This window comes from Mustela putorius, unplaced genomic scaffold, assembly GCF_011764305.1.
Source record: "Mustela putorius furo isolate JIRA1106 unplaced genomic scaffold, ASM1176430v1.1 tig00000228_pilon_pilon_pilon, whole genome shotgun sequence".
NCBI lineage: Eukaryota > Metazoa > Chordata > Mammalia > Carnivora > Mustelidae > Mustela > Mustela putorius.
The window spans coordinates 30,974,297-31,002,291 of NW_025421322.1; the positions used below are offsets into that span (position 1 = coordinate 30,974,297).

At 46.7% G+C, this 27,995-nt stretch overlaps 1 protein-coding gene across 3 annotated transcripts in view; it reads right to left on the reverse strand.

Moving 5' to 3' along the window:
- Window positions 1-4,422: 4,422 nt before the first annotated feature.
- Window positions 4,423-27,995, reverse strand: part of ADCY8 (adenylate cyclase 8) — a 221,171-nt gene continuing 197,598 nt past the window's right edge. For all 3 annotated transcript variants that reach the window (XM_004743568.3, XM_004743567.3, XM_004743566.3), the window contains 5 exons: window positions 25,474-25,632; window positions 17,652-17,798; window positions 9,418-9,510; window positions 7,810-7,924; window positions 4,423-4,998 (listed from right to left, as the gene is read on the reverse strand). In XM_004743568.3, the coding sequence (XP_004743625.1) occupies window positions 4,511-4,998; window positions 7,810-7,924; window positions 9,418-9,510; window positions 17,652-17,798; window positions 25,474-25,632 (1,002 nt within the window). In that variant the 3' untranslated portion in view covers window positions 4,423-4,510. The remainder of the gene's footprint in view (window positions 4,999-7,809; window positions 7,925-9,417; window positions 9,511-17,651; window positions 17,799-25,473; window positions 25,633-27,995) is intronic.

Below are 27,995 nucleotides of genomic sequence, written 5' to 3' on the forward strand. Positions count from 1 at the left end.
CTCTGGCTCAGGGTGCAATCTTTAAGGGTCCAGTGAAATCCTTTGCATGCCTTTATTTTTTTAATTTTTATTTTATTTTATTATTATTATTTTTTAATTTATTTGCATGCCTTTAAGGCAATCCACATTCTTTACTTTTGCTGAACTATCCATTTTTTCATGATTAAAGTAACATATTTTCCTTAAAGCAAATTTTATAAATGCGGACAAATAACCAAGACTTAAAGATAAAGATAAAGGACAGATGCCCATTATTTCAGAAAAGCCGTCGTGTGTAATAATAGCAACACACTGCGCTGGGTGGGACAGAGGGCCAGGCTGCTGGGCGAGGAGATGCGTTGTCACGTGTTGTCCACACGGCAGCCTTGTGAGGCGTTGTGAGGCATTGAGGACCATCATTTATCGACACTTCAAATCCCGCAGTGCTCTAAAAACTGATGTTTGTTTTATGATGAATTTGGGAGCAAAACACGCCCTGAAGTGAGTCCTATTTACAGACTCCAGTTAGGCTACTTGGTGTGAATATTCGTGTATTGTTTTTACGAACAGATTTAATTACTGCCTCAGATCCCTCTGGGGATGTTCCCTAGTACATGATATTTTAACCATGGTTCTCAAATCTAAAAACTTCAAAATTCTGAATCACAGCGGCTTCCGTGACTATCCCCACACGGCAGAGGAAGCATCTTTGGTGCACAGTTGATGCTGCTGATGCAACACCTTATCACCGACAGGTGGGGGATGCGAACCTCCGTCTGCACACCTGAAAGAGTGAAGCTCGGAGCTCTCATCGCTGTGTGTCGGGACCTTTTCCACATCACACCCCACCGAGAGAATGAGAAGCTGTCTGACCTCTTGGGGGACGGGGAGGCTGATTAGCATCAGGGCAGTGGTGCTGGGTTGTCCTGCCTGCTGCTGTTCCAGACTTCTGTCCTGGTCCACCTGTCTTCTCAGCCTTTAGGCTGTTGGCAAAGGGTCTGCTCACACTTTCAACTCTCATTCAATGAATATTATGCAGCCGCCGAAGGGCTGGGCAGTGATGCTTCAGGGCAGGGCTTTGGAACGAGAGCTCCTGGGCTTGAATGCTATCGCCCCTATTTTCCAGCTTTAAGACCTTACCAGGGAAGCTGCTCAGATCTATGAGCCTCAGTTTCTTCATCTGTGAAGTGGGGATGAAAAAAACACATTGCTAACTTCCAACCGAGAACAGCTATGCTCACGTGGTCCCTAAGAAGAAGGGGAGCAGTGGAGATGGTGTGGAGCATTTCTGAGCTCCCGGCCATCTACCTGACTTTATGGGAGGGCAGAATGGGAGGCAGTAGGTCCTCAGATCCAGCCCTTGGAGGAATGCCTTACCTTTTCTCTAAGAAGGGCTGTGCTCATCTCACAGGAAGCTGTGCACCATTTACACAGGCTGAAAAACGTGGTTGGGGGGCAACTGGGATCAGCATCTAGAAGATATCAAGACTGTCAAGAATACAGAGCTATTGAGAAAGCCCCTCTCTTGGGCTTGAACACATGGAGACTAAGCAGTCCCTATTCTGTGTTTCTCTTTGTATGTCACTGTTTGGGGCACGGCTCCCTCTGCCAGAGTTTACACTTGGCATTAACAAGATCAAACCTAAAACTGTCACAAGCAGAATCCAGTGGGGGACACATGAGTTTGAAGCCCCTGCTTGGAATATTATGCTGGGTTTGTTTCTGAGTTATACCAGGTTTCTAGAAATCATGTGATGTTTGAAGTTCTTTTAATAAATGAGATCAACAGACCAAGAAGTAGGCAAAGAGAAAACATTATCTCTAATACCAGGAAGACTGCCTTTCTTCGCCACCCCTCTAGCCTTATACAAGGCCCAAGAAGTGGCGTGCTTCTTAGCTAGTCAACCACAGGCCAGCTTCCTGGCTCTCTTACCCTTTATCCTTTATGGGAAGACTGAGTACCTACCAGTGTCACAGAATGGGCTGACCCAGGGGCAGGGTCTCATTGATTTGGGGCTGTATAGGAGCAGAGGCCAGAGGCCAACATGGTAGGGTTCTTGATGATCAAATGAAGATATTTGGCACTATCTTGCCCCATTGCTCCTCTGTTTGATAGAGCCGGGATGGAGCCACACCTTCCAAACTCAAGATGGGGTCTCCATCACCTCCATCTGTTTCATTTCAGACCCTGTCATCACTGAGCCAGGGACAGGTTCTGGGTGAAGCTTAACAGCAGCAGCCCCACCATCACCCCTAAACTGGCAGCACGAGACGGGGGCTGGCCCTATGCCTCCTACCTTGGTTTCTGCCCAGTTATCTTGCTTAGAACCACATTCTGCTTCTAGTCCAGGCTCTGTCCTAAGTCCTAGCCCAGGGTTTAGGGACAATGTCTGTGCTTGGTCAACCCTCTCCTTGGGGCTGAATCCATCTCCCCACAGCCTGTCTGCTTCCTGGGGCCTCTTCTGAACATGGCCCATTGATTCCGGAAGCTACCCTGTGCTGTGGATCAGACCAAAGTCTGACCAAGTCAGACTTGATGGCCCACACGAAGTTTCCCGTGTCTTTGGGGTGTCAGAGCCTGATGACCATCTCTGAGGCTGGACTCATTGCTGGGACATTTGCGGAGTCTCCAGCCAACCTGAACTCAGCCCCCTGTCCCCCTTTCCTGTGGTTCCAAGTCTCAGCACGCTCTGAGATTGACTTTGTTTAAATGTCTTCAGAAGCCTGCACTGAATAAGCCTGGAGGGTTTCTCTGCGTCTGAGGAGATAATAATGAAGCCTGGTGTTTGGGAGGCTTTATATTTGACAAAGGCTTTCACTTGTACCCTCTTCTCACTCCACTGGGACCTTGAGTATTTCTTTGATACATGGATAGTTTCTGAGACCAAAGGCCATTCCAAACATGGCTCAGTGTTCAAGCCCTGGTCCCCACCCCTGTGCTTTGGGCTTCTCTAGATACGATAGTCTCTCTTCTACTGGGCCCAGGTGGGCGGTGCTCTTACCTGAGATACACCAGGTAGGTTTTTCTTCACAGCATTTCCCCTGAGCTAAATTTCTTCTAAGTGGCCACCTCTTAAGACTCAAGAATTTAGAGAATGGTTGGGATTTCATACTCTTCCTTCCACTACTTCCATTACTTCCAACACAGAACTTACCAGAATGGCTCAGGGTTTGCAAAGGTGGACTTAGTAAGTGTCGATTTTTATGGAACAGATAATGCGTCTCACTACATTTCATTTTCCTTTGCATAGTAGACACAGGAAGAATCCTTTCCCTAACGTCCCCTATAGTGAGTGGAGCCAGTGACTGAGCTCCCCTGACAGAGCAAGAATGTGCCCCTTCCAGCTGGGCGCCTAGGACCTTCTGAGCCATGCCCCTTCCTTCCTGTCTTCTCTTCAGCTGGCTGGATGTCGAGGATCAAGCAGAGTGCTCTACGTCCCCGGGAACAGGAGGTTAAGTCCTGAAATCATGGCATGGAGGCACCCCCCCTACCACCACCACACGTCCAATGTGTGATGGATGTGAATGAGAGAAATCCGTGTTTTAGCCACTAAAGTGGGAGGTTTTTTTGATAGCAAAATGTTGACGGATCGATAGAGTTCTGATCCTAGTCCGGCAACTACCTGCGTGACCTAGGGAAGATCCTTTAATTTTCTGAGCTCTCTTGTCTGCCCAAAGCCTTCCTGGGAGTCTTAGTGGTCAGGGGAGAAGAGCACAGGGTGTAGTGTTCTCAGGAGAGGGTATAGCCTGCCTGCAGCTGCTTCCCTACTCATGACTTGTCTCTGTTCCTCCAACAGGTCTCATGGGCTTGATCCCACTTCTGGGCCTTTCTGAGTCTTTCTGACTCCTTCACTTTTCGCCAGGATGCTCCGTTCCCACCGATTAAAGTGAATCTTCAACATGAAGCCCTCGAAGACGTCTTTCTTGTGGATTCCAGCTCAACAGCCTCCCTGACCCCCAATTATTTTTCCCCACTGTTCTACCAGATTTTCCTTATTGTCTCTACCCCTACCTGGAGGTAGGCCATTATAAGAATATGATATATTATCCCCACCCTGAATGCTAACTCTATGAGGGTAAGACTTATGCCAGGATTTCTCTGGAGCTTAGGAAAGCAGAGGAACATTGTAGGTGCTCAATATATGCTGGTTGAAGGGATGTACAAAGTACTGTGGGGAATACATGAGGTCATTATGGAAAGAGTTGGGCATTGGGCCCTTCACACTGCAGGAGCTCAATAAAAGACAGGTGTGTCAAATGTCTAATTACAAGTCCCTCTTTTCACACTCAGCTGTGAACCTCTCAATGTCAGGGACTGAGCCTTATTTATCTGTGTTCCCAAGGAACCTTGTACATAAGAGGTGGTCAGTAAAGTTCTGTGATGGAAGAGAAACTCAACTCCTATCTTCAGTTTAGTGTAGCCAAAGACTAATGAAACCATCCTTGTTTTAAAAAAAATTAAACCTTTTTATTAGTATATTTATTTTATATATAAAAGAAATACAAAAAAAGAAACACAAAGAAAATGCTTTTATGGCAAATCAGACTTGTCGGTGCCTTCGGCTTGGGCTCCAGGCTCTGGCCCGCTGGGTGTCAACAAAGTCCGCCGGTTGTAATGACCCTTGATAATCCCCGTGTTGTTGTTCTCGTTGAGCAGCTGCTTCTGCCTTTGCCTGTTGAGAGACTGGACAAGGCCCAGGACGACTGCGGCCAAGGAGTACTGCCCGGGCAGTCTTCTCGGGGGCAAGATGAATGGATTGGGTTGGACTCTTCCCAGCAGAAAGTACGTTTTGATTTTTCCTTCCTGTTCACTGATGCCCTTCACATAGATCTCCCCTCGGTAGTCAAAGGCAAAGCCCTGGTCCTTCAGGATGAGATAGGTCTCCTCGGGGACTTGGATCCTGCCACTGACACCTGTGCTGTCCATTCGACTTGCCAGGTTCACGGTTTTGCCCCAAATGTCATACTGTGGTTTCTTAGCGCCAATAACGCCAGCTACCACGGAGCCATGGCTGATGCCTGCAGGTGACCAAAGGAATGAGAGATGAGAGAAGAGGGATATCTCTGAGATGGCTGCACCCCTGCCTGGGACAGTGACCAGTGAGCAGGTTGTCTCTGCGGATACATTGTAGGGCCCAGATCCTGCATCAGTCACTCATTACATATATGGCCAGTGTCCATTCTTTAGCCTATGTGGACCTCACTTTTCCCATCCCCAATGGAGAGGATGAATTGAGATTATGGAAGTAAGGCCTTAGCATGGTGCCTGACAACCAAGGAGGACTCAAGAAGAAGCTGTTATTATTCTCACGTGGACAATGACTTATTTCAGCTGCTGGGACAGACAGAGCACTGGACCATGAGTCAGGATGTTGGGTGTCCTTCAGCCTCTGCTACTACAGAGCTCTGAGAGCTTGGGTAGGCATTTTCCTTCTCTGTCTGCTTTTATTCCCTTGGTTCATTCCCTTGGTTCATTCCTTTGGTTCCCTTGGTTCCCTTGGTTCATGGCAAAAGCCTCCCAACTGGCTTCCCCATCCCCTGTCTTGTCTTCCTGCAGACCGTCCTCCATACCACTGCTGAAGGGCATCTGACCAAGCTCCAGCCCACTTCAACACCTGCCATGGCTCCTTTGGCCTGTAGGATGATGCCCATGCACCTTGGAATCACAGTCAAGGGCATCTTGAATCTGGCTCCTTCACTACCACTCTCCCCTTCACTTTTACCTTCTCACCCTTCACCTTGCCTTGTACCCACCCCAAAGTGCTGGAGTTGCCCTCACCTGCCAGCCTTCAACGCACCTCCGTGCCTTTGTCCCTGCTCATCTCCTGGCTTGGACTGTCATGTCTGCCCAATCCCATGGTTAATTTGGCAAATGTCTTTGAAGACAGTTTCAATGACTCCTCTTTTATGCAACATGGGCTTCTTCTAGGAATGATAGCATTTCACTAATCATGTTGGTGGGCATGTCTGTCTCCTGCTAGTAGACTTAGAATTTCTCATGTATTCTACCAAACTGACTAGACACCTGCTCAGGACCAACACTATTTCAGGCATGGGGGATATGATGGAAAGGAAAAGAGACATAGCCCCAGCCCTCATGGAGCTTACCTTCTACTGGGGAGAGACAGAAACAAACAAACAAAAAAGTAATTTATCAATGAATCATAAAGGCTGTAAAGAAAAACCAGTTGGGTTAGAGGGAGAAAGATGGGAGGGGACATTCTGGGAAAGGATAGTGAGGAAAGGCCTTTCTGAGTGGAAATCTGAAGACAGTGACAGGAGAAGCCATGCAGATATCTGGGTTAGATCATTGCAGGCAGAGGGAAGAGAAAACCCCTCCCTGCCCTACACAAAATCAGATAGAAGTGACTAAGAAATTGGGGATGCAGACCTTTTGGACCACATGGGAACTACAGTGACGGAGATCTCTCTATGATTTGCAGACCATGTTACAGGCATTACCCTGTCTGATTCCACGTTACTACTGTGGGGGGGGGGTGACGGGTGCCCAGCTTTCACACGAGGAAACGGACATTCAGAGGGTTCGAATGGCTTGCCCAATGTTGTAGAACCAGTCTCAGTGGACCCCAAACACAAACGGAGATGCCCAGGGAAGCTAGGAAAATGATCTTCTAACCCCTGAACGATGCCAGAACTCTGAATTTCACACCAAGAGTCAGCCCTGACCCCAGCGACATCTCCTGCTTTGTTCAAGGTTGATGTTCTGCTTTTTTAGTCCTTGTTCAAGTGTGTAGTCACTGATTTCAGAAAGGACACGTAGGGTCGATGGAACATGTGGGAACAAGCCCCGAGCATCCCAGCCATAGATCCAAAACATAAAACAGAACTTCTTTTTATTTTGGTGAACAAAGGTGCGTGGCATTTGGTTGCTCTGACAAGTCAGATATTGGCATTTCTTGACCCTTGTTTCTTGAAAGCTACTCAGGGAAAGCTAAGTCAGTCGATGGTATGCTGGCCAGAGGACATCTAAAATCTGAACACTACAGCAAAGGCTGTGTTCGCCTGGAACCTGGCAGCCAGAATGTCATTGATCTGTCCGGATGTCTTGGAGCCCCTTCCCGAGTGGCCATTTGGCTGTGTGATCATAAGCTATTACTCTCCTTCTCCGGGCCTGAATTGACCCACTATGAAATGAGGATGTGGACTAGAGCAGGGGTGTTTACACTGTGCTGCTGGAGGAGGCCTCCTAGAATCAGCAGAGATGCTGAAGACATTGATGAGTTATACACATCATAAAGGGCCCTTAGTCACATTGCTATGATTTCCATTGCACTGTTGCATCACTCCTGGATGTCTCTAAGCTCAAGGAAGTGTGAGCTGTGTGACCATGGGAAGAGCTGAAAGGTTTTCTGTCTGTCCCTGAGCAATACAGCATCTGACAAACTTAGGAGTCAAATCCTGCTTTTGTTTTAGGGCATTATCCAGAAGAACTGGGGAGCAGCACACTGACCAACAGCATCAGATGACATGAAGTCATAATGAAAGGACAGATGACTCATCTCTCTCCCTCAGCAGGGTCTTGTGTGGGTAGTGTACTGCACAAGTAACTTGGAAGAAAGGTAACTTGTAGTGTTTGCTGTGTATTTCTGCACACAGGCCAGCATTGTTCCCTGGCTTCTGGCACCCTGAGTGACAAGAAGGCCAGACTGACCTGAGCTGATGCTGTCCTTGTCCTTGGCAAGGTCACACCGAGCCTGTTGCATTTTGCAGGAGAAAGCTACCCATAGTCCAGGGCATGGGAGGTTCTGATGGAGCCAGGCCAGCCAGCTTTATGGGATCCCACTCACCACACCTCCAGCGGCTACTCACCAATCCGGAGTTCGAAATTGTTGAAGGAATGTTTGTTGATCTCCTGTATGCTCTCAGTCAGGGCGAGGGAGAAGTCAGCCAGGGCGCACAAATGTCCCCACTTGTCTTCACATTGCTGGAGCAGAGGGGAGAGAAGAATTCATTCGCTGTGGCAAACATGAATCTTTCTGCAGCAGGGGCCTGTCCTATGTCCTAACACATCTGTGTGCCCCTGAGATGGAGATAACGAGGTATGTGAGCCTCTGTACACTAGAGTCGGCAGCATCCCCGAGACGCAGGATGACGGGAGATTTGCTGAAGCGAGTGTAATATGCATGGCTCATCATATTCCTTTCCCCACCTCTACACCTGTTGGGTTAACATGCCATGCATTCCTGAGTACACTTACAGGTGTGTGTGTGTGTGTGTGTGTGTATGTGTGTGTGTGTGAGAGAGAGAGAGAGAGAGAGAGTGTGTGTGTGTAAGTGCTAGGAAATCTGTATATTTCCTTTGAAGCACTCACACCATCTGTTTAAGGGATGTTTCATATAGACCTTTGCTCATAGAACTCCTGAGGAAAGATGAGAGTAAGCTTCAGGGCCTCTCTGAACCTCAATCTCCTCATCTATAAAATGGGGATTTGCACACATGCCCTGACTGCTTCCCAGGGATTGCATGAGATTGCGTATTTGAAAGCACTCTGTGCTCCTCCAGAGCAGAGCAGAGCAGAGCAGAGCAGAGCAGAGCAAAGCAGAGCAGAGCAGATCAAATAATTTCTGTGGTGGGCCAGGTAGTAATATTTTTGGCTTTGTCATGGTTGCTCAATGCCGCCATTTTAGCTTCAAAGGAGCCAAAGATAAACTATGTATATATGGGTATGCTGTGTTTCAATAAAGTTTTATTGACAAAAACAAATGGTGGGTCAGATCTGGCATGCAGATTGTACTTCGTGGACCCTGCTATAAAGCTCCACACATGTGCATCCAGTGACTAGTGTGTGTGTCTTCCCAGGTAAGTGCTCATGGAATGCTTCTAGGTTTTTAGTTGGAAAGCAAGCGAAGGAAGGATGAGAAGAAGAAATGAGGAATCCTTCTTCCTAGTAACATAGACTACTATCCATGTAGGCTTTTGCATGGGAGCATGGTACAGTCTCAGGTCTCATCTACTAAGGTTGGAAGGTAGATACTAGTGTTCCTACTTGACACTGGTGCCTGGCCCATAGTCAGCCCTCAACAGAGTGGGAGATATTACTAATATTCTTACATACCGTAAGAATAAGAAAACAGGCTGGCTCATCATTACCAATGGTAATACCAGTGGTTTGGTAATACCCATTACTAACCCATACCCAGGGTAATTTCGTGGCCCTGATTTTGTTCATCAAGTCAACAACAAGGCTCAGAATGGAGCCTAGAGGTTTCTCAGTCATAAAGAAGCATTGTTTCATCCAGTAGACCCCACTGCCCGTGGGAACAAATGTACGTCACACAACTAGAATATCCCGTTCATCAGAGTCTCTCCCCACCAGCCCGCATGCAGGCTGGTGATGGTGGCCTCACTGCCTTCACTGGCATGACCATAGTGAAGCATCTGCCATGCAGTGTGGCTGAGAGCAAGGAGCTTCTTTACCTGTTTTTCGGGGGACAGGCCTGACACAGCCATGTAGGTGCTGCCAATGGTCTTAATCTTTTCAATGTCTTGGAACCGGTCTTCACCGAGGAGCTAAAATAGATCCAGGCAATGATGTTAGTCCTGGTGTTTATTTTTCCAGAAGATGCGGGTACTTTCCTGAAACAGGCCCCTGGCTCACAATGAGGACTACCTGTGTCTGGTTTAGCATCCTTGAGACAGCTAATTTTCTCTCTGAGAAGCATGCCTTAAGGCAGTCAACATATGTTTACTGAGCACCTGCGAAGTGCCAGGTGTCATGATAGGTGTGCCCAGATACTCTTTAAGGAGTAGATCTGTTTCAGTGAATCTTCAAAATATATGGTTATTTTATTGGTTCAAAAAAGAAATCACAAATGTTCCCCGATCCACCAACAAATCTTTTTGGCTATACCTTCAAGTGTATTTGGAATCTTAACACTTGTTGTCAGCATACTGGTCTGAGCCATTGTTGGCTTATACCTGGTTGTTGTACCACCATGACCTACCTGCTCCCTCCCTCACCCCCACACTCCCATGCCAGCAGCCCGAGTGATCCCATTCCATAGCAAGTCAGATCATGTCCCCGGTCCATGCAAAACCCTCCTGTGGTTTCCCATTCTACTCCCCTCAACAGATGTCCATGTCCTAATCCTTGGAACCTGAGGATATGTTACCTTTCATGGCAGAAAGGACTTTGTAGATGTGATGAACTTAATGATTCTGAGATAGGAAGATTCCCTAGATTAGCTGGGTGTGCCCCAAGTAATCACAAGCATCCTTACAAGCGGAAGGAGGAGGCAAGAAAGTTAGAGAAAGCAATGTGGGGGCAGAAGCAGAAGTCAGAGGTGTGACTGCCGGCTCTACAGATGGAGGAAGGAGCCACAAGGCAAGAAACGCAGGTGGCCTTTAGAAGCTGTAATGATATGGATTCTCCCTTGAGGCTCCAGAAGAAACACAGCCCCGATGACACCTTGATTTAACCTGTGAGATCCATTTTGGACTTATGACCTCTAAACTGTAACATAATAAATTTCTGTTGTTTCAAGTCACTAAATTGGTGGCGATTTGTTATAGCAATGGTAATGACTAATACAGCAACTATCCATTGAGCTTCTGCGAAATCTCATGAACAAGATGGGAGGTCCCAGCCATCCATCAGAGGGCTGACAGCCCAGGCAGGGGCGCGGACCACATGTTAAAATAATAATTGCACAAAATGTGCCCTAGCTCAATTCTAGGAAAGTGCATGGTGGAAATACACCTAGGGTGTAGGAACAGGGAGAATGGAGCATTTTGATAACATCTGGAGGCCTCCCTGAGCAAAAGATCTCTAGTTTCACTTTTAAGAGTGAGGAAGGAAGGGTCTTTTAGTGTGTGTGCGTGGTTTTGTATGCTGGGAGACTGGAGCCTGAAAAGGATTGGAAGGAGCATCAGGAAAGAGGGGACAACACAAATGATGGCTGGAGGTTGGGGAAAATGCACAGTAGGTTCAAAGAAGCAGGAAGAGGGCTGTGGTTATTTTTCCCATCTTAAGAAAAGTCCTGGTGGACACCACATTTCTTTTGCTATAAAAATACTCAAAGAGTTGTCTCTCCTCACTGCCTCCAACTTCTTCCCTGTTCTTTTCTAAATCCACTCTAGACTGGCATCCCGAGTTCCCCCTTGACAGTGACATTACTCTTGTCTGGACTTGTGACAACTTTTCCAACTGGCTGACCACTGGCCTCACCCTGTTTGGCTCACTGGCAGGATCTGACAATGGGCTGTGACACCTTTCCCAAACACATGATTTCTGCCCACGCATGGCTTTTCTTCCATGTCACTGGCAATTCCTCAGTCCCCTTTGCTAGTTCCTTCTTATTTTCCTTAACTCATGGTGTTGGTATCCCCAAGGCTCAGGCCTCATACCTCTTCTCTTTTCCATTTTAACTTACCTGGGGTGCCTGGGTGGCTCAGTCAGTTAAGTGATCAACTCTTGATTTCTGCTCAGGTCACGATCTAAGAGTCATGGGATCGAGACCTGTGTCCTGCTTGCTCATGTTCAGTGGGGAGTCTGATTAAGATTCTCTCTCTCCCTCTCCCTCTATTACATAAATTAAAAAAAAAAAAAAACAACCTAAAAAAATAACTTACTACCTTGTGATCTCTTTGCTGAAGATTCCTAAATGTATGTGTTTTCCCTTGACCATCAGACTCTTTTTACACAAAGTTGCTCAGTGACATCCCTGTCACTGGCCTCAGAGGCATCACTAGCCTGCCATTCCCAAAAAAATACCTTTGGTTCTCTATCCACCCACCATCTTGAGTCACGGTGTCTCCACTTTTCCAACTGTTCTGGATAAAAACATCTTAACTGTAAGGGCCTACTTAGCGAGGGAGCCATTTTGTGTTTATACAGTGAGCTTAGATTGACCCTGCCCCTCCCAGAGGAAGGGCAGATACAAGGGTATCTTGCGAAGCCCAGATACAAGGGTGGGTCAGGCCAGGTGGAGACATCCAATCAGTGGGGCACGCATATATCTACTAAGGTAAATTGAAATTCAATTGGCCACCCATGTGTGACCTAGCATGACTATGCAGTTTTCTCTGTGTGTTTCTGACCTAGCATGACTGTGCAGTTTTCTCTGTGTATTGCAATCTCATTGGCCACCTGTGTATAACCCGGCTCAACCACCTCTATAAAAGTTAGTGTGTGAGGCTGGGAGGGGTCACCTCTTTGTAAGAGATGGCCCCAACCAGTCAGTTTGATTCTCCATGCTTGGCGCAAAATAAAGCTTTGCTTGACCTTCACTTTGTATCAGTCTTGTTCCTTTGATTACAGACTCAACAATAACCCACACCCAACCCTTCGGGAAATCCTTAGCTCACCTTCAAAGATATCCAGATTCTGACTGTTTCTCACTATGGGCCCCAAACAGGTCACACATCCATGAAGCCAGCCCTGGGTGGAGGATGTAGGTTCAAAACTCAAACCTCCCTGGCTCCCAGGGCTAAGCTCTAACCTCTGATTCCCCTATGTTGGTAGGGATTTAGATACAACTTTTGGTTTTCCAACTCTCTGTCTCCCTTTAAGCCTATAATATGCTCAGGGGCTCATGCCACAGGTGGGTCAGACAAAGAAGATGAGATGGGTTTTCTACACACGACTTGCTACAGGCATCCTCTCAAAATTAATCTGGAACTAAGAAAATGTGAAAAATTCCAGCTGGAGAGAAATTCTTCTGGGAAACAAGGAAAACACTGCAGGTGCTTTTGTGATTTGGTTTGGGGTGTGTGCCTGTATATGCGTGTGTGTGTGTGTGTGTGTGTGTGTGTGTGTGTGTTTATAGCCTGATTCACAGATGAAGCATGCTTTGTTTATTATTTTTGTTTCTTGAGCTAACGTGAAGCCACTGTTTTGCCCTGGTGAAGGTTCCACCAACCACACCCAGGAAGGGAAGTGGCTGGAGCAGCCTGCATTGCATGTCCTTAGCCTGGGATCATGTCTGACATTTGCCCTTGCACACAACCAAGCAGGTTTGGTCTCTTAGCAGCCCTGTGGCTGTTAAAATATTATCTTGGGGGATCTTGGCATATCTTCGGTTGTCCCTCTCCCTCCCTCTGCCTCCTTATAATTGCCTTTCCCCAGCTTCCTAGAGGGAAGGGAGCTCTTCTTTCCTCTTCTCTTGGAATGACTTGGCCACGGGCCAATTTCAGGCTCAAACAAAGCTGCCTCCTCCTCAGAAGTCAATCAGAAGGCAGCAAGAGGCTTCATTATTTCAACGAATGTCCCTGCAGCAAAAGTATCTGCCATATAGCTAAAAGCATCTGGGGACATAACATGGTTTCTAATCAACCCCTTTATTAATTCACTCATCCGCATGGAGCACTGAGATGTGGGAGCACACTTTGGCCTTCAACAAGCAGGGGCCATGGGACAAGGAGGCCCAGCATGGGGTTATTTCAAACCCAGTCCTGGAGCATGCAGTCCATGAAATGTTCTGCTTTCCTCTGAGCCAAGAAAGAGTGTCTCATGCTCTCAGATTCCCGTGGTACTTTTATCAGCAAGAAGAGCAGCGTCATTACTAAAGTCAGCACCAGGGCATCTGGCTGCAGCTTAGCCAGGGCAGAACGTGGAGGTCTCTCTTGACACAAAGGAAGAAGGCATGTCTGGGTGTCCTGAGGACTCATGTGGGGAAAGCTGAGTGCTTAGGGTTGGCAGGCCAGGGAACTTTCCTGCTGACTGCATACTCTTCCCTCTTCCTCTGCCCCCTCCCTTTTAATTCTTCCCATTTCCTCCCCTTCTTTCCTTTTAAAAATTTTTTAAATTTAAAATTTAATTAGTTAACATACACTGTATTATAATTAGTTAACATATACTGCATTAACATATACTGTGATTCATTAGTTGCTTATAACACCCAGTGCTCATTATATCACACGCCTCCTTCATTCTCCTCACCCAGTTACCAATGCTCCCACCCACCTCCCCTCCAGGAACCCTGCTTGTTTCCTAGAGTGAAGAGTCTCTATGATTTGTCCCCCTCTCTGATTTGGTCTTATTTTATTTTTCCTTCCCTTCCTCTATGTTCGTCTGTTTTGTTTTTTAAATTCCACATATGAATGATCACAAGGTATTTGTTGTTCTCTGACATACTTCACTTAGTATTATGCTAAGCTTCATCTATATCCTTGCAAATGGCAAGAGTCCATCCTTTTTGATGGCTAAGTAATATCCCACTGTGTATGTGTGTGTGTATATATGTATATGTATATGTATATATGTGTGTGTGTGTATATATATATGTATATATATATATATACATATATATGTGTGTATATTCATCAGTCAATGGACATTTGGATTCTTTCCATAGTTTGGCTATTGTGGACATTGTTACTATAAACATCGGGTTGCAGGTGCCCCTTTGAATCACTCTGCTTGTATCTTTTGGATAAATACCGACTAGTGTAATTGCTGTGTCGTAGGGCAGATCTGTTTTTAGCGTTTGGTGGAAACTCCATATTGTCTTCCAGAATTGCTGTGCCGGTTTGCATTTCCCACTAGCAGTGGAAGAGGGTTCCCCTTTCTCCACACCCTCCCTTACGTCTTCTTTTCGATTCTCCCTCTCATCTCTGCCCTCTTCTCTTCTCTCACTGCCCTCCAGTTCCTCCCTCTCCCCTCCTCCTGGTCTAAAACCCAGCTCCAGGACCAATCTTCCCCTCCCCTAGCCAATCCAACTTCCCTCTGTAAAAATCCACCTCTGCTACTAGGGGCACTGTCTTATTTTTCTAAGACACCAGGTGTCTACAAATTGGGGCACGGAGAAGGAAATTTAGTTCATATTTATTTATTACAATTTGAAAACATGCTTTTGAGTACTTTTGGGAGATAAGGGACTATAGAGTTTAAAATAAAACTGCCCGATGGCTCAACCGTCAGACAGTTAAAAAAAATACAGCTATCTTATTATTATTTTTTAAATTTAAATATGTGTTTTGGATTACATTAGTTTATCTTCACCTTGCTACTTTCCAGTTTGTTTATGTCCCCTATTAATTGATTGATTGATTGATTTATCCCTTTAGCAAATACTTAGTAAGCATCTGTTATGAACATCTTCTATGTTCTAGGCACAGTGCTAGTCCATGAGGACTTACCAGGTTACATTAGAGTATGATTTCTACCTTTATGAGTGGATGGCCTGTCACAAAGAGATGGAATAAAGGAACTATTATCATGGAATCACCCTCCACTCTCCACAATGCAAGGCCTCTGTATGAGTACACTTAACCGCTGACTTTGCGAGTGAAGGTGAGTCAGTGGTCTCGTCCCTCACTAGACTGCGAGGCTATGGAAACCAGGAGTGACCGTGTCTTATTTATCTTGATCCCCACTTCCATCCCTAGAGCAACTAAAATGATCACTGTTGCCTTTTTGACTACAGAACTAGAACCATGAATGCCAGTTAATGGTTAAAAACCAAAACAGTATGGTGGACCTGGGTTCAAATGTTGGCAGCACTATTTAGTGGTGGCAAAAGCCTGGGCTGTCTTGGTGTCAGTGTTGCTTCTTTATAAAACGAAAGCTAATAATTCCTACCTTGTGGGTTTTGTTGAGGGAGAAGTAAAAACTGAATGCTATCTATTGAAATTGCTTTGCATTTGTGGCAACACATGGTAAACACCTATACTAATAAGGTGGGTTTCTTTCCCAGAACTTAGGGACTAGTGGGGGCTGCAGATCTGTGCACTGAAAGGTTTTAGGCTCCATGATGGAAAGTTTCAGAGTATAAGTTTTTCATGGAAATAGGAGTAACAACATTTACAAGGCTAGAAAGGAGATTAGAAGAGGTGTCAGCACTAGAGAAGATATTTGAAAGGAGTGTTCAGTATTAGGTTTTCTGCCGGCCGTGATATTGAGGGAAACAGGACAGAGTATGGTAAGGATGGCATAATTTTGGAGCAGAAAGAGCAGCGTGTGGAATAGCCAGGTGGGCATAATGGCTTGTAAGCAGCTGGTTGGTGGGAAGGGGGCCAGGTGGCATGCAGTGGGAGGAAAGGCCAGAGAGGGTAGAGGGTTAGCAAGTGCAAAGCCTCAGGTGACCTATGAGGAGATGACAAACTGACGGGCTTGAGGTTTCAAAGGGATGTGAAGAGATAGTCATGCTTTTGATGATGGCTTAGGTAAGGTGCAGGAAGGGGCAGCTAGAGAATGCTGCAGTCGTCCAGGGGAGAAGTAAGATGGGTAAGGAAGATGTGGTCCATATACACGATGGAGTATGATGCCTCCATCAGAAAGGATGAATACCCAACTTTTGTAGCAACATGGACGGGACTGGAAGAGATTATGTGGAGTGAAATAAGTCAAGCAGAGAGAGTCAATTCTCATATGGTTTCACTTATTTGTGGAGCATAACAAATAGCATGGAGGACAAGGGGAGATGGAGAGGAGAAGGGAGTTGGGGGAGATTGGAAGGGGAGGTGAACCATGAGAGACTATGGACTCTGAAAAACAATCTGAGGGGTTTGAAGAGGTGGGGGAACCAGGTGGTGGGTATTAGAGAGGGCACGGATTGCATGGAGCACTGGGTGTGGTGAAAAAAATAATGAATACTGTTATGCTGAAAATAAATAAATTTAATTAAAAAAAAAAAAGAAGTAAGATGGCCAAGAGCAAGAAGAGGGCAGTACTGATGCTGATGAAGGGACAGACCAAAGAGCCATCAAGAAGGAACCCACAGAACTCAGTAGCTAAATGGAACATGGGGCTCAAGGGAGAGGACATTGAATGAGTCACTAATGTTCTTCGTGCTCCATCCACATCTCCATTATGGGGTCATTCTCAAGAATGCCATGAGGCCTGGCTGCTGACAATGCACTGCTGCACCCTTTTTTGGAGAACTGCCTTGAGCCATTGAGAACCCTCTTGCTGGAAGTGCCTGGGAAGTGAGGCAACTTCCTCCACCAAGGGGAAGCCCACAGGCAATGGCTGACAAACATAGGTGTACACGTGGCCCCCTTGCCCCAGCGTGAAACCACCCTGTGGTGTCACTTATGCTGCTGAGCTCCCCAGGGATCAGGCTAGGAGGCTAGACCTCCGCCGAATCCCATCTTTGCATGGCCTCTTCCTTAGCATTTTCTTGATGAATTACTTCCCTTCTCAGGCCTGGGCAAATGGATAGACAATGGTGCCCTACTTGAAGCTAGAAGATGGGGGTGGCAGAGGATCACTCCTGCCAAGTCTGTTCATGTAAATACAGTGCAGTATAAGTATATCCGCCTATGTCATGTGTTCTTTACACTCATGGAGCCTAAAAGGAGAAAGCACTATCTGGAACATGTGCATACTTGTATTTAGGTCTTTGACCAGATGTGAATTGATGGCTTTATCTCTGGCATTTAGAGGAGATGGAGAAATATCCCTATAAGTCCCAAGTCTGCGATGCCAGTGTCTGTGTAGCAGTGGCCTCCAATCAAGTGCTGGTTTTGCCATTTGATGGTGGTTTTCCATTGGGTTAGATCGCCCTGCCTCGCTGAGACTACTGATCTTGATTCCTCAGATGGAAAAACAATGGTGTTTATCTCACATGATACTTAAATTAGCTAATACATGTTTGTGTTCATACTGCAGCCTGTGGTTCTGTGAGTACAAGCTATTGCCGCAGCAAACGTGATGCTAGGACAACAGTGATGCCCACTGGGGACTATAGGTTTCTGAGGCTTTGATTTACCTCATCGAAGTCAGCAATGATTTCATTCAGCAGGCGCAGGCACTCCACTCCTTGGTTATTCATTTCAGTCTGAGAGTAAAAGTCTGCAAACCCCGGGATGGAGGCAAACATCACCCCGACGGCATCATAGGATTGAGAATACAGCTCCTGCATGGGGAGACACACAGAGGGAGCCAGAAACGGTCATCAGCGGTGAGGGTCTGTGGTGATGCTCCCCCATGAGCATGTGCACCTGCACCCACGTACAGGTGTCCACGGAGAGGACAGAGAATGAGGCTCTGACACCGTCATGTCAACACGGTAGCCACATGTCCTGGGGCCATTGACAATTCATGGTCTCCAGCCTTGGCTGGGCCATGAGTTCTGATTGCAGATCCTTTGTCCTTGGTCTGTTTCTTCTCTGTTTTCCTAGCAATGAGTCTAAACCCTCACCATTGTCCCTAACTTCACTCCCCACTCGATTCCTTTCAAGAAATGATCTCATCTCTTACCTCTGTGGCAAAAACTAGGGCTCTTGGCAGTGGCCCAGCTCTGTTCCAATACTCATACTTGTGCCTATGTTCATATTTATTTTCATTCCTTCTGCTTCCGTTGCAGACAGTGCATTCTCCTTCTGCTGAAGGTCAACGTTTCTACCGGATGTCTTGGCAGCTCTTGCTTCTAACTTCTTCAGCAACTTCCTCCTGCAGTGATCTTTTTCTTTACTCCTTCTCTTCCTCCACCTCTTTCTCCTCGGCACCCCTTCCCTTTTCAAATGTCCCCCATATGGAATACTATGATGGGCTCTGGAACCTGAACACACCTGGAGCCACCCACCCATCTCTTCTTCTCTTTGTGCAAACTTCCCAAGCGAGTTCCCTCCATTGCCTCTCCCTATCCTGGCGATGTTCACTCACTCACATGTCAGGCTGAGATGAAATGACTCTGGAGTGGGTTAAACTGCCAGCCAAAGTGGAATGGGTATCCTTTCATGCCTTCTGTGCAGGCCAGTGGGGTCATCCCTCCCAAGACCACGAGTCTTGGACTTTGTCCTTGTTTCAGTGATGCCGCCTATGTGTTCCTTATGTCTGGCTCCTTCAGAGATGCCTTTTTTGGGGCTTATCTTCCATCGGAAATGTTGATGATGGCTGTCCTTGACCCACAGCCAGGTCCAGAGTTCACACTCTTACTCGGGCCATCACGTTTACTCTTAACCTTTCTCTGACATTCAGGTGGGACAGCCTCTGAACGCCTGTCTTCAAGTCAGCTCCCACTCTTGGGCTTCCAGCTACTGGACCCCAAGCTGGGTTGGTCCTCAAGCTATAAATGCCACACCCAAATGCTTCTCCTCTCCACCTAAACCTGCCCCCTCATGCTCTTGGTGCGTGGCACCAGTGTCTCTGAGTCATCAAGGTTAGAGACGCGCAGAGATGCCTTGACACCTTCTTCTCCATTATGTCCAGATTTAGTAGATTGCCACCTTCTGCTGGCTTTCTTTTGTCTCATATTTTTTCTGCCCCTCCTGCCCAATGGCTACCCATCTTCCTCCCCACACTGGGTTCCTTGACTTGTCTTGTCCCATCCCAAAGCATGTTTCCCATGGTGGCCACAGTAATCGTTTAAAGACAGAATATTGACCATGCCTCCTCCCATTCTTAAAACCTGCCAGTGGCCCACAACTGCCCTCAGGATGAAGCTCAAACACCATGCCCTAGCCACCACCTTTCTCTTCAGCCTCATTGCCTGTGATTCCCTGCATCGCACCTCAAATTCCAGAAACAGCGAAGCATTGTACTCCCAGGTACTCACCGTAGTAGATTCTGCAGGTTTCCTGACTGATGGTTTCTATCCCCCAAGTCCAGCTGTGGGCTCTTGCGTAGCTTTGCATGGAGCTTTTCTCGGACCACTAGAGGGCACTCTGCCCCCGCGAGCCGCGGGCTCACCGCTCCAGGAAGTTAATGTCCCTGGGGAGCTGCTCTCAACCACTGACTGATGGCAATCGTCTTGTGGTCCTCCGCTCCTTCACTCGTTGGGCCAGGCAGCTGTGAGGTATGCTTTTGACTTGTCCCTGAATTCCCAGTGGGATTGAGCTGCAGTCGCCCACAGAGGAACCTTGTCTGATAGTGCCGCATTTAGCCCTTCTCTTGCTTCTCATTATCCTGCCTGCCGGGGCTTCCTGGAACCACCTCCAAGTGAAATACTTTCACTCAAATCCTTGTCTCAAGGTCTGCTTTTGGAATTGCGCACGTGTGTGTGCGCGCGCGCGCGCACACACACACACACACACACACACCTCACACTTCAATGCTTTGATTCCTACTGTCTGCCTCTTCATTTAGTGTGAATTCTGTGAGGCAAAGACCCCATAGTGCCCTCTAATCACCCAGTTCATATTTTCTGGAGGCCTGCACTATCAGGCGTACTGTCTCTTGCATCTGGTACAAGGTAAATGCTCTAACCTGTTGAAATTAATGCCTCCCTGGTCTTTGCAGGAAACAATAAAGTTAACCAAGTGCTTTCATATGAATTCAATGATTTAATCCTTGCAATGATCCTGTGAAATAGGCACTGATTCTTATTGCCACTTTACAGATAAGGAAAATGAGAGAGAGATAGGGAGAGAGATTGAGGAGTTAAACTGTTGTTTTGTTCTAGATCATACCATTAGCAGTGGAAGAGCTGGGGTTGGAAGACCTCAAGGACCCTCCTCACTCTGCACACTTGGGCTCTTCTTCTCTGGCTTTCATGCCCTTGGTCTGAGAAAGATGGTGTCCCTGATTCAAGATCAATCAGTCTTGGGCTTCAAGTGTGGATGAATCTGAGTGAATACTTTCATGAGTCCTTGTCCAAAAGAGCACAGGCCGGTGGTGACTTGCTGCACTGAGTTGGGCTGGGCAGGGTGTGAGGAGAGCAGATTGTGGCTAAGGAGCTGAGCCATGGCACCTGGCTTTCTAAGGGGTGTCCATTCACCTTGGCCTTGAGCAGTGGAGTGATACCCCAGAAGGAGTGATACCCCAGAAGGAGACTTATTCTCTGTTGTATCTGACTCCTCCAACTGGCTGTGATTTGGAGCACAAAAAATCCATTTGTTACATATTGTGTTAATTTGTTCAGGCTACCATCACAAAGTGCCACAGACTGGGTGGCTTAAACCCAGAAATTGATTCTCCCACTGTTCTAGATGCTACAAAGTCTAAGATCAAGGGTCAGCAGAGCTGTTTTTTCCTGTGGGCTCTCTCCTTAACCTGGAGATGCCATCTTCTTCCCATGTCCTCACATGATCTCCCCTCTGCTTGTGTGTCCTAATCTCCTTTTACAAAGACACAGTCAGAGTGGATTAGGGCCGTGCCCTAATGGCCTCATTGGAATGTAATTACCTCTTTAAAAATCCCATCTCTAAATACAGTTGCATTCAGAGGTACTGGGGGTTAGGACTGCGACATATGAATCGGGGGAGACACAGTTCGGCCCATAACACTCATTATTTCTATTTTCTGTTTAAAACAGAGAGAAAATAGAAAACCCTACCAGCGCCTTCTGAAATCCAGTCTGTAATGACCCAGTGGGCCAGCTTGCCTCCCACTTCTGCCTGGTGATCTATAAATGCCACTGGGATATAAAGGCGGGTCTCCAGGGGTTTCTCATCAATCATTTATCTGCCTGTGTCTTCTCACAAATCCTAGCTTCTCCCAGCCTCCTCTTGGTTTTTCTTTCTCAGCTTCTGCCGACAATCAGAATGTTCCAATTGCTTATATAACACAAACAATGCTAATAATGTCAGCTACATCTATGGGGAGCTTCCTGTGTGACAAGCCTTACACAGAAGGCCGCACACACATCACCGTGCTGAGTGCTCACAAGCCCAGGACTTAGATATAGTTAAGATCCTGGTGTGTACTTGAAGGGAAACTGAGGCACATAGCCGTAGGTAATTTACCCAAGGCCCCCGGTTAAGAGACGGAGGTGGACTTCATCCCCTGCCCAGGCCGTCTGGCTCCAGAGCCATGCTGCCACTGCTGCTATTAATGTCAATAAGCAGACACCAGGGCTGCAACCACCACCCCAATAACAATACTTATACTCAGGGTAATGCCTATGAATAAATATCACTGGGACTGGAAACTGGATCTGGTAAGTCCGTCTGAATGGATGGTTGATTTGACCTGCGGTGTTGGGGCTCCTGGAGCATAAACTTCAAGACCTAGGACCTGAGTTCGGATCTTGACTCTGTTGCATCCTATTGGAGAGGGGTGGGAGGAGTCTCAGTCCTCTTTGTCTGATGCTAACTGGTGAAGAAAGTGGCTATAAGGAACAAAATCTAGGACAGTGGCCTTTCAAGTGAATCAGATGGCATATCTATACTGAACCCACCTTGCTCTGGGCTGCATTGAGCACTTCATGTTTTCTCCCCTGATTTAATTCCCACATCGACTCAGCAAGGTCTGCATTATTTGCTGTGAATCAGATGAGGAACTCAGAGAGGCTGGGTAAGCTGCCCTAGGTCACACAGCTAGTTAATAAGAAAGATGGAATTTGTGTGCACACAAAGGAGGTGAGGGGTTGGAGGGGGCATGGAAGAGTGCCAGCCACCTGCCTACACCTTTAAAGACAACCCCATTGTTCAACACTCCCCAGTCAACCACTTTGGGTATGCCATCTGTTTCTTGCTATTTTGGGCTCAAAGAACATAAGAGCACTGTAAACTGGGGAGGGATTGATGAATATAGAAAAGCTATTATTGTTCTATCGTCCTCTGGTCTGGGCTTCATAGAGGATGTTGAGCATATGCACAGTCCCTGTTCTGCCCAGATATCAGGATGAAAACTCAGTCGGTACTTGGCTCAGGGCACCCAGGCCTGTCTGGTTCCAGGTCCTTGGTTTCTTATACTGAGTTAAGCCACCTCGCTGCAAGGGAAGAACAATGTCTGAGGCTGGTTGACTTTATTAGTAGCCTCAGGTTTCTGTGAGAACATCACTGCCTTGAAGAGACCCTCCAGTGTCAACCCCACCTCCTTCACCTACTCTGTTTTCTTACTCAGCTTCTTCTGTCCACCAAGGACTAATCACTACTGGGCACTATCCTGTATATTTATTCACATTCATGTCTATCTGTCCATGAAAATGCATGCTCCATATTGGCAAGGAGTTTTCTTCTTCTTTGTTCAATGTTTGATCCCTAGGATCTAGAACAACACCCAGTACATGGTTTCCCTCAATAAATACATGCTGAGTGAATGAGTGACTGAGTGTATGAGACAGTGAGTGGGGGATTGGGATTGCAAAGGAACAAAAAGATAATCGTGGCTCACCTTTATCAAAAACAATAGCAACAATTCAGTGTGCTCCTAAAATGGGCCAAGCACCATTTAGATGCTTTATGCATAATTGCTCATGGAAACATTGTAGCAATTGGACCAAGTTGCAAAAGACTGTTACTTTGTAGGTGAGGAAAGTGAGGTCCAGAGGGATTCATCCCTTGCTCAGTTCCAGTAGTAGGAAGAGGAGATGGGATTGAATGAAGGGCATCAGGCTTTTGAGAAAACCACACAGCCTGTCTATACTGAACCCACTGCACCAGGCTGTGCTGGGCCCTTAATGTGTTCTTTTTCAATTGAGTTCTCACACTAAATTCACAAGAGTCTCACACCTCTCTGGATTCAGAGAGGTTGGGTGAGTTACCCTAGGTCACACAGCTGGTGAGTGACAGAGAGGGAATGTGTGCTGTATGCACTTTGCTGCACCCAGGACACCTGCCCTCATTAGTGTTCATTCTGCAGGTCTTCGAAAAGCTACAAAGGGCAAGTGGGCTTCCTGGGACTCAGCAATAACCTACTCAACACTGATGACCCAGTCCAGGGGCCTCATCCGTGAGAAAGTCCCTGCCCTGGGTTGGTGAGCACTAATCTAAACCAAAAGTCCATCAGACTAGCAGAAGCTGCCAGAACCTTTGTGGGGGGACATAGCCAGAACCAACTGGACAGTGTGTCCCAGGGGGCAAGGCTCTGTCCACGACCCTGTGTTCAGATGGTTTGAGTCAGTGTTTGTCACCGCTGCCCCTTCTCTCCCACTCATGCCCTAACAGCAACATGGGACAAAACGCAAGACTTAGCTCTTCAGTTGCACAAACGTGGGTGTGATTCAAGCTCAGTACTCACCATCTCTGTGTTCTCACTTCTCAGAGCCCCACTTTCTTCTACAAATGGGGATAATCATGCTTACTTGTGAGCAGTGCTGTGGCTGCAAACTCACAATGTCCAGACCTGAGCCTTGCAGCGGTTCATATTGTGGCTCTGATTTGTAGCAAGAAGTGGAGCTAAGGAGGCCTCTCACAAGAACAAACCAGGATGTTGGGAGTTCCTGCAGGTTATAGCATTCCTGCCTCTGCCTGTGTCACCCCTTCTCATGTTACTCTGTCTGTCTGTCTCTCTCTCACACACACACACACGTACACACTGATCTTGCCAAACCCCAGAGGCATGGTTGGGGCAGTGCAGCACAGAGGCAAGGAATCCTCGTGGCTGGATTTGACTCACAACATTGCTTACATACAGGGAGGCATGTCACGGCCCTCTTTGGGGCTCTGAGTCCTCGTCAATAATATGGGGTGATGAACTCTCCTCTTAAAACTGTAGCTAGAACGAAAGATATTTACTTCAATGGCCTATCTCAGGACCGGGCATGCAGCAGGTGTTTTGTAATGGTTATTTACAGGGTGAGCATTCTCTAGGCTATGTCAAAACTTTGTGGTTAAGCCTGGTCAACTGTGAACTATTTAAGTATTTAAAACCTGAAATATGAATCTCAGATCTGTGCCCCTGAAACCACACATTATGTGTTAATAAAAAAATAAAACCCCAAGTAAGCATGACAAGACATTGGATTGAACATGTCTTCTATGATTAAGGCTGAACCTGTCATTTATTTTGCTCAGTGGAGGATCAGCCTAGATCACAGCTGGTGACCTCAGCATTTCTGGGTGGTTTCCTTCCTTTCAGGATAAAGCCAGTATACTCCTGCTCTTCCCCCTGGTCCCAGATATCGCATTGTTTGGGTGTTTTAGTTGAAAAGCAGCTTTCTTTTCATTTCTCTTCTGGCTTTTCCTCTGGGCCTCCAGGGTTTCACCTGCTCCTTTTGGTGGTCATGGTGAGTGCACAGCAATAGTCTCTTTGATTTCTTTGATTCGTCAAGAAGTTTTTGCAACAAAGCCCTGATCTTAGGGAGCCTTGAGAAAAGCAGGCCTGAAGCTGATTCCAGAGAACCTCCATCTGTCGAGGAGGGTGGGCAGTGCTTGGATGTGCATCCAGGAAACCTCCAGGGTCCTAGTGCATCAAGATCATTCAAGCAGCAGCTTATTCATTGCCTTTACTTCTCTTCCACTGATCTTGCTGTGGTGGCTTGGGTGGGAAATGGACCCTGGGGGGAGGGGACTTCTCCTAGTTCTACCCTCAGGCAAGGTTCACAAACCCAAATGTCTTCAGCCGATCAGCAGATAACGTCAATGGTAACATCTTACCCACAGAGTGAGAAGACACTGGAGAGCTGACTCCATGGAAACACATAAAGGCATGAATAAATGCATGTAAAACTCAAATTTCAATCCATTCTCATGATGGAGCTCGCATGAAGTCCATCTTACAGATGAGGTACCCGAGGCTGGAGAAGTCCTGCATAGACTTCATGGTGCTAGGCAGTCTGGGTGGCCTGGCACTCTTGGGTAGCATGGTCTCCATTCTCCAGGGCTCATGCAAGGGCAGGGGGATTCTCCCAGAGCTCGGGACCAGTGTGTCCAACTGCACCCCTCCCACCACCACTGTTCCTCCCAGCTGGACAAGCCTGGGCTCACCTCATTGTCTCTGTCTTTCTCCAGGAAGTGGCGGGCCACGTGGCTGGGTAGAATGTTCCGGAGCATGTTCTCATTGTGTTCCCTTAGCTCCTTCATCTCATTGATCTCCTCTTTGGCCTGTACTCGCCAAAGGAAGTCAAGGCGGGCTGTGTACTCTAGCTGTTGTGTGTGGGAGAGAAAGAGAAGGAATGGGTGAGCTCCCGGGGTACAGGCTCAGGCACACAGGGTGAGAGGAGGAGAATGCTTCTGTGGAACCCTTCACAAACAAAACAGAGCCTCAGCTGAACATGCATTGGGCATTTGCCCAATGCCAAGAGATTGGAGGGTGATTCGACTCCACAGGGCTGTGGACCTTCCCTTCCTACCATTAAGACACCTATGATTTTGTGATTGTGTGACTCTCTGGGGATGACTCTGTCATCTACTAGATTATAGGTGCTGTGAGTTCGGGAGTCCCTTCATCTGCTCAATGATCTCCTTACCATGGAGCACCATGGCAGGCACATGGGAGGTGCTCCATCAGTATGTGTGGACTCCACAAGTAAATTCTGATAATGAGGCCGGCCAACACATAGATGGTGGTTGCTACATACCAGCAACATTTATTGTCTATTCGAAACAATAAACATCCATTCATTCCCTTCATCACACAACAGCCCTGATGGGGAGGTATCATTATCAACCCTTATCTTATAGATGAGAGAATCAAAGCGAGCAGGGTTGAGTGACTTGACCAAAATCGCACACTCGTGAGTGGGGAAGTCAGGGCTGGAACGAACTCCTGAGTCTGAGCTCTTCATCACGAGGCAAGAAAAAGAAGTGAATGAGAGCATCATGGATTCTAAGTTGAGAGACAGATGTGGCTTAGGGTCCTGGTCCCACATTCAAACGTTGTAAACTGGACTCGTGACTTTATCACAGATTCTTTATCTCTACAACTGGGATGAACACCCATGAGAATGTGGGACTGGAAGGAGAATTATTTAGGGGGTTATAGAGAGGGCACGTGGCCCACAGTAGGTCCTCAACATACATTGTTAGCTTCCCCACGTCTTAGTTTCCCTGCACTGGAGAGCAGACAGCTTCCTTTTAAAGAATCTCTTAAAGCATATTTAGCACAGTTTGGGGATACCATTATTTCCAACTCTTTTTTTTTTTTTTTTTTTTTTTTTTAGAATTTATTCATTTAGGGATGCCTGGGTGGCTCAGTGGGTTAGAGCCTCTGCCTTCAGCTCAGATTATAATCCCAGGGTCCTAGGATCGAGCCCCTCATCGGGCTCTCTGCTCAGCAGGGAGCCTGCTTCCTCCTCTCTCTCTGCCTGCCTCTCTGCCTACTTGTGATCTCTGTCTGACTTGTGATCTATCTGTGAAATAAATAAATAAAATATTAAAAAAAAGATTTTATTCATTTATTTGTCAGAGACAGAGAGAGAGAGAGAGAGAGAGCGCGAGCGCGCGCACAAGCAGGTGGGGGGAGGGCAGAGAGAGAAGCAGGCTCCCCGCTGAGCAAGGAGCCTGATGCGGGGCTTAATCTCAGGACTCTGGGATCATGACCTCAACCTAAGGCAGATTTTTAACTGACTGAACCACTCAGGTGTCCCTATTTCCAAGTCTTTTTAACTATTGAAATGGACAATATGTTGTGCGGCCAAACATATGATGCGATGCCTTGAATTCAAGGGTTTAAAACATTCAGCTAGTTTCTTTCCTTTGTCTTACATGAAAGTCTCAGGGGGTGGTAAAAATATGGAAAGACAGAGGCACAAGATTACCCCTTCAGCAGAATTTGTAATAGCAAAAGCTGGAAACAACCCAGGTGTTCATTTTGTTGGCTGAAGAAACTATTGTATATGACTACAAGGAAGAAAAAAAGAAAGGAAAATGATTTCTCTATACTTTGATGAACTAGTCCCCAAGGTAGAGAAAAGCATGTAGAATATTCCACCTTTGATCTACAAAAGGATTGTCTATGTCATGGATGGAACTGGAGGGGATTATGCTAAGTAACAGAAGTCAGTCAGAGAAAGAAAAATACCGTATGATTTCATTCATAGGTGGATTCTGAGAAACACGTCAGGTGGAAGTATGGGAGGGGAAGGAAAAATAAAATAAGATGAAAATATATAGAGAGGCAAACTTTAAGAGATGCTAGACTATAGGAAATAAACTGAGGGTTGCTGGTGGGGAGGGGGGTCAGGGGATGAGGTAACTGGGGGATGGGCATGAAGAATGATGTAACGAGCACTGGGTGTTATATACAACTGATGTGTCTCTAAATTCTACCCCGAAACTAATCACACACTCTATGTCAATGAAATTGAATTTAAATAAATAATTAAAAAATAGAAAAGGGGGCATTGACTTCTCTCTCTGTCCACATGTATATATTTTCTTTACTTATTGAAAAATAGAAGAATAAAAGGTCAAACATAAATAAAAACTCATTACCGAAGAGAGGAGGAAGGGAGGGAGTAGAGTGGAGAAATAGGGATAGAATTTAAAGTTTTAAAATTAAATCTTGT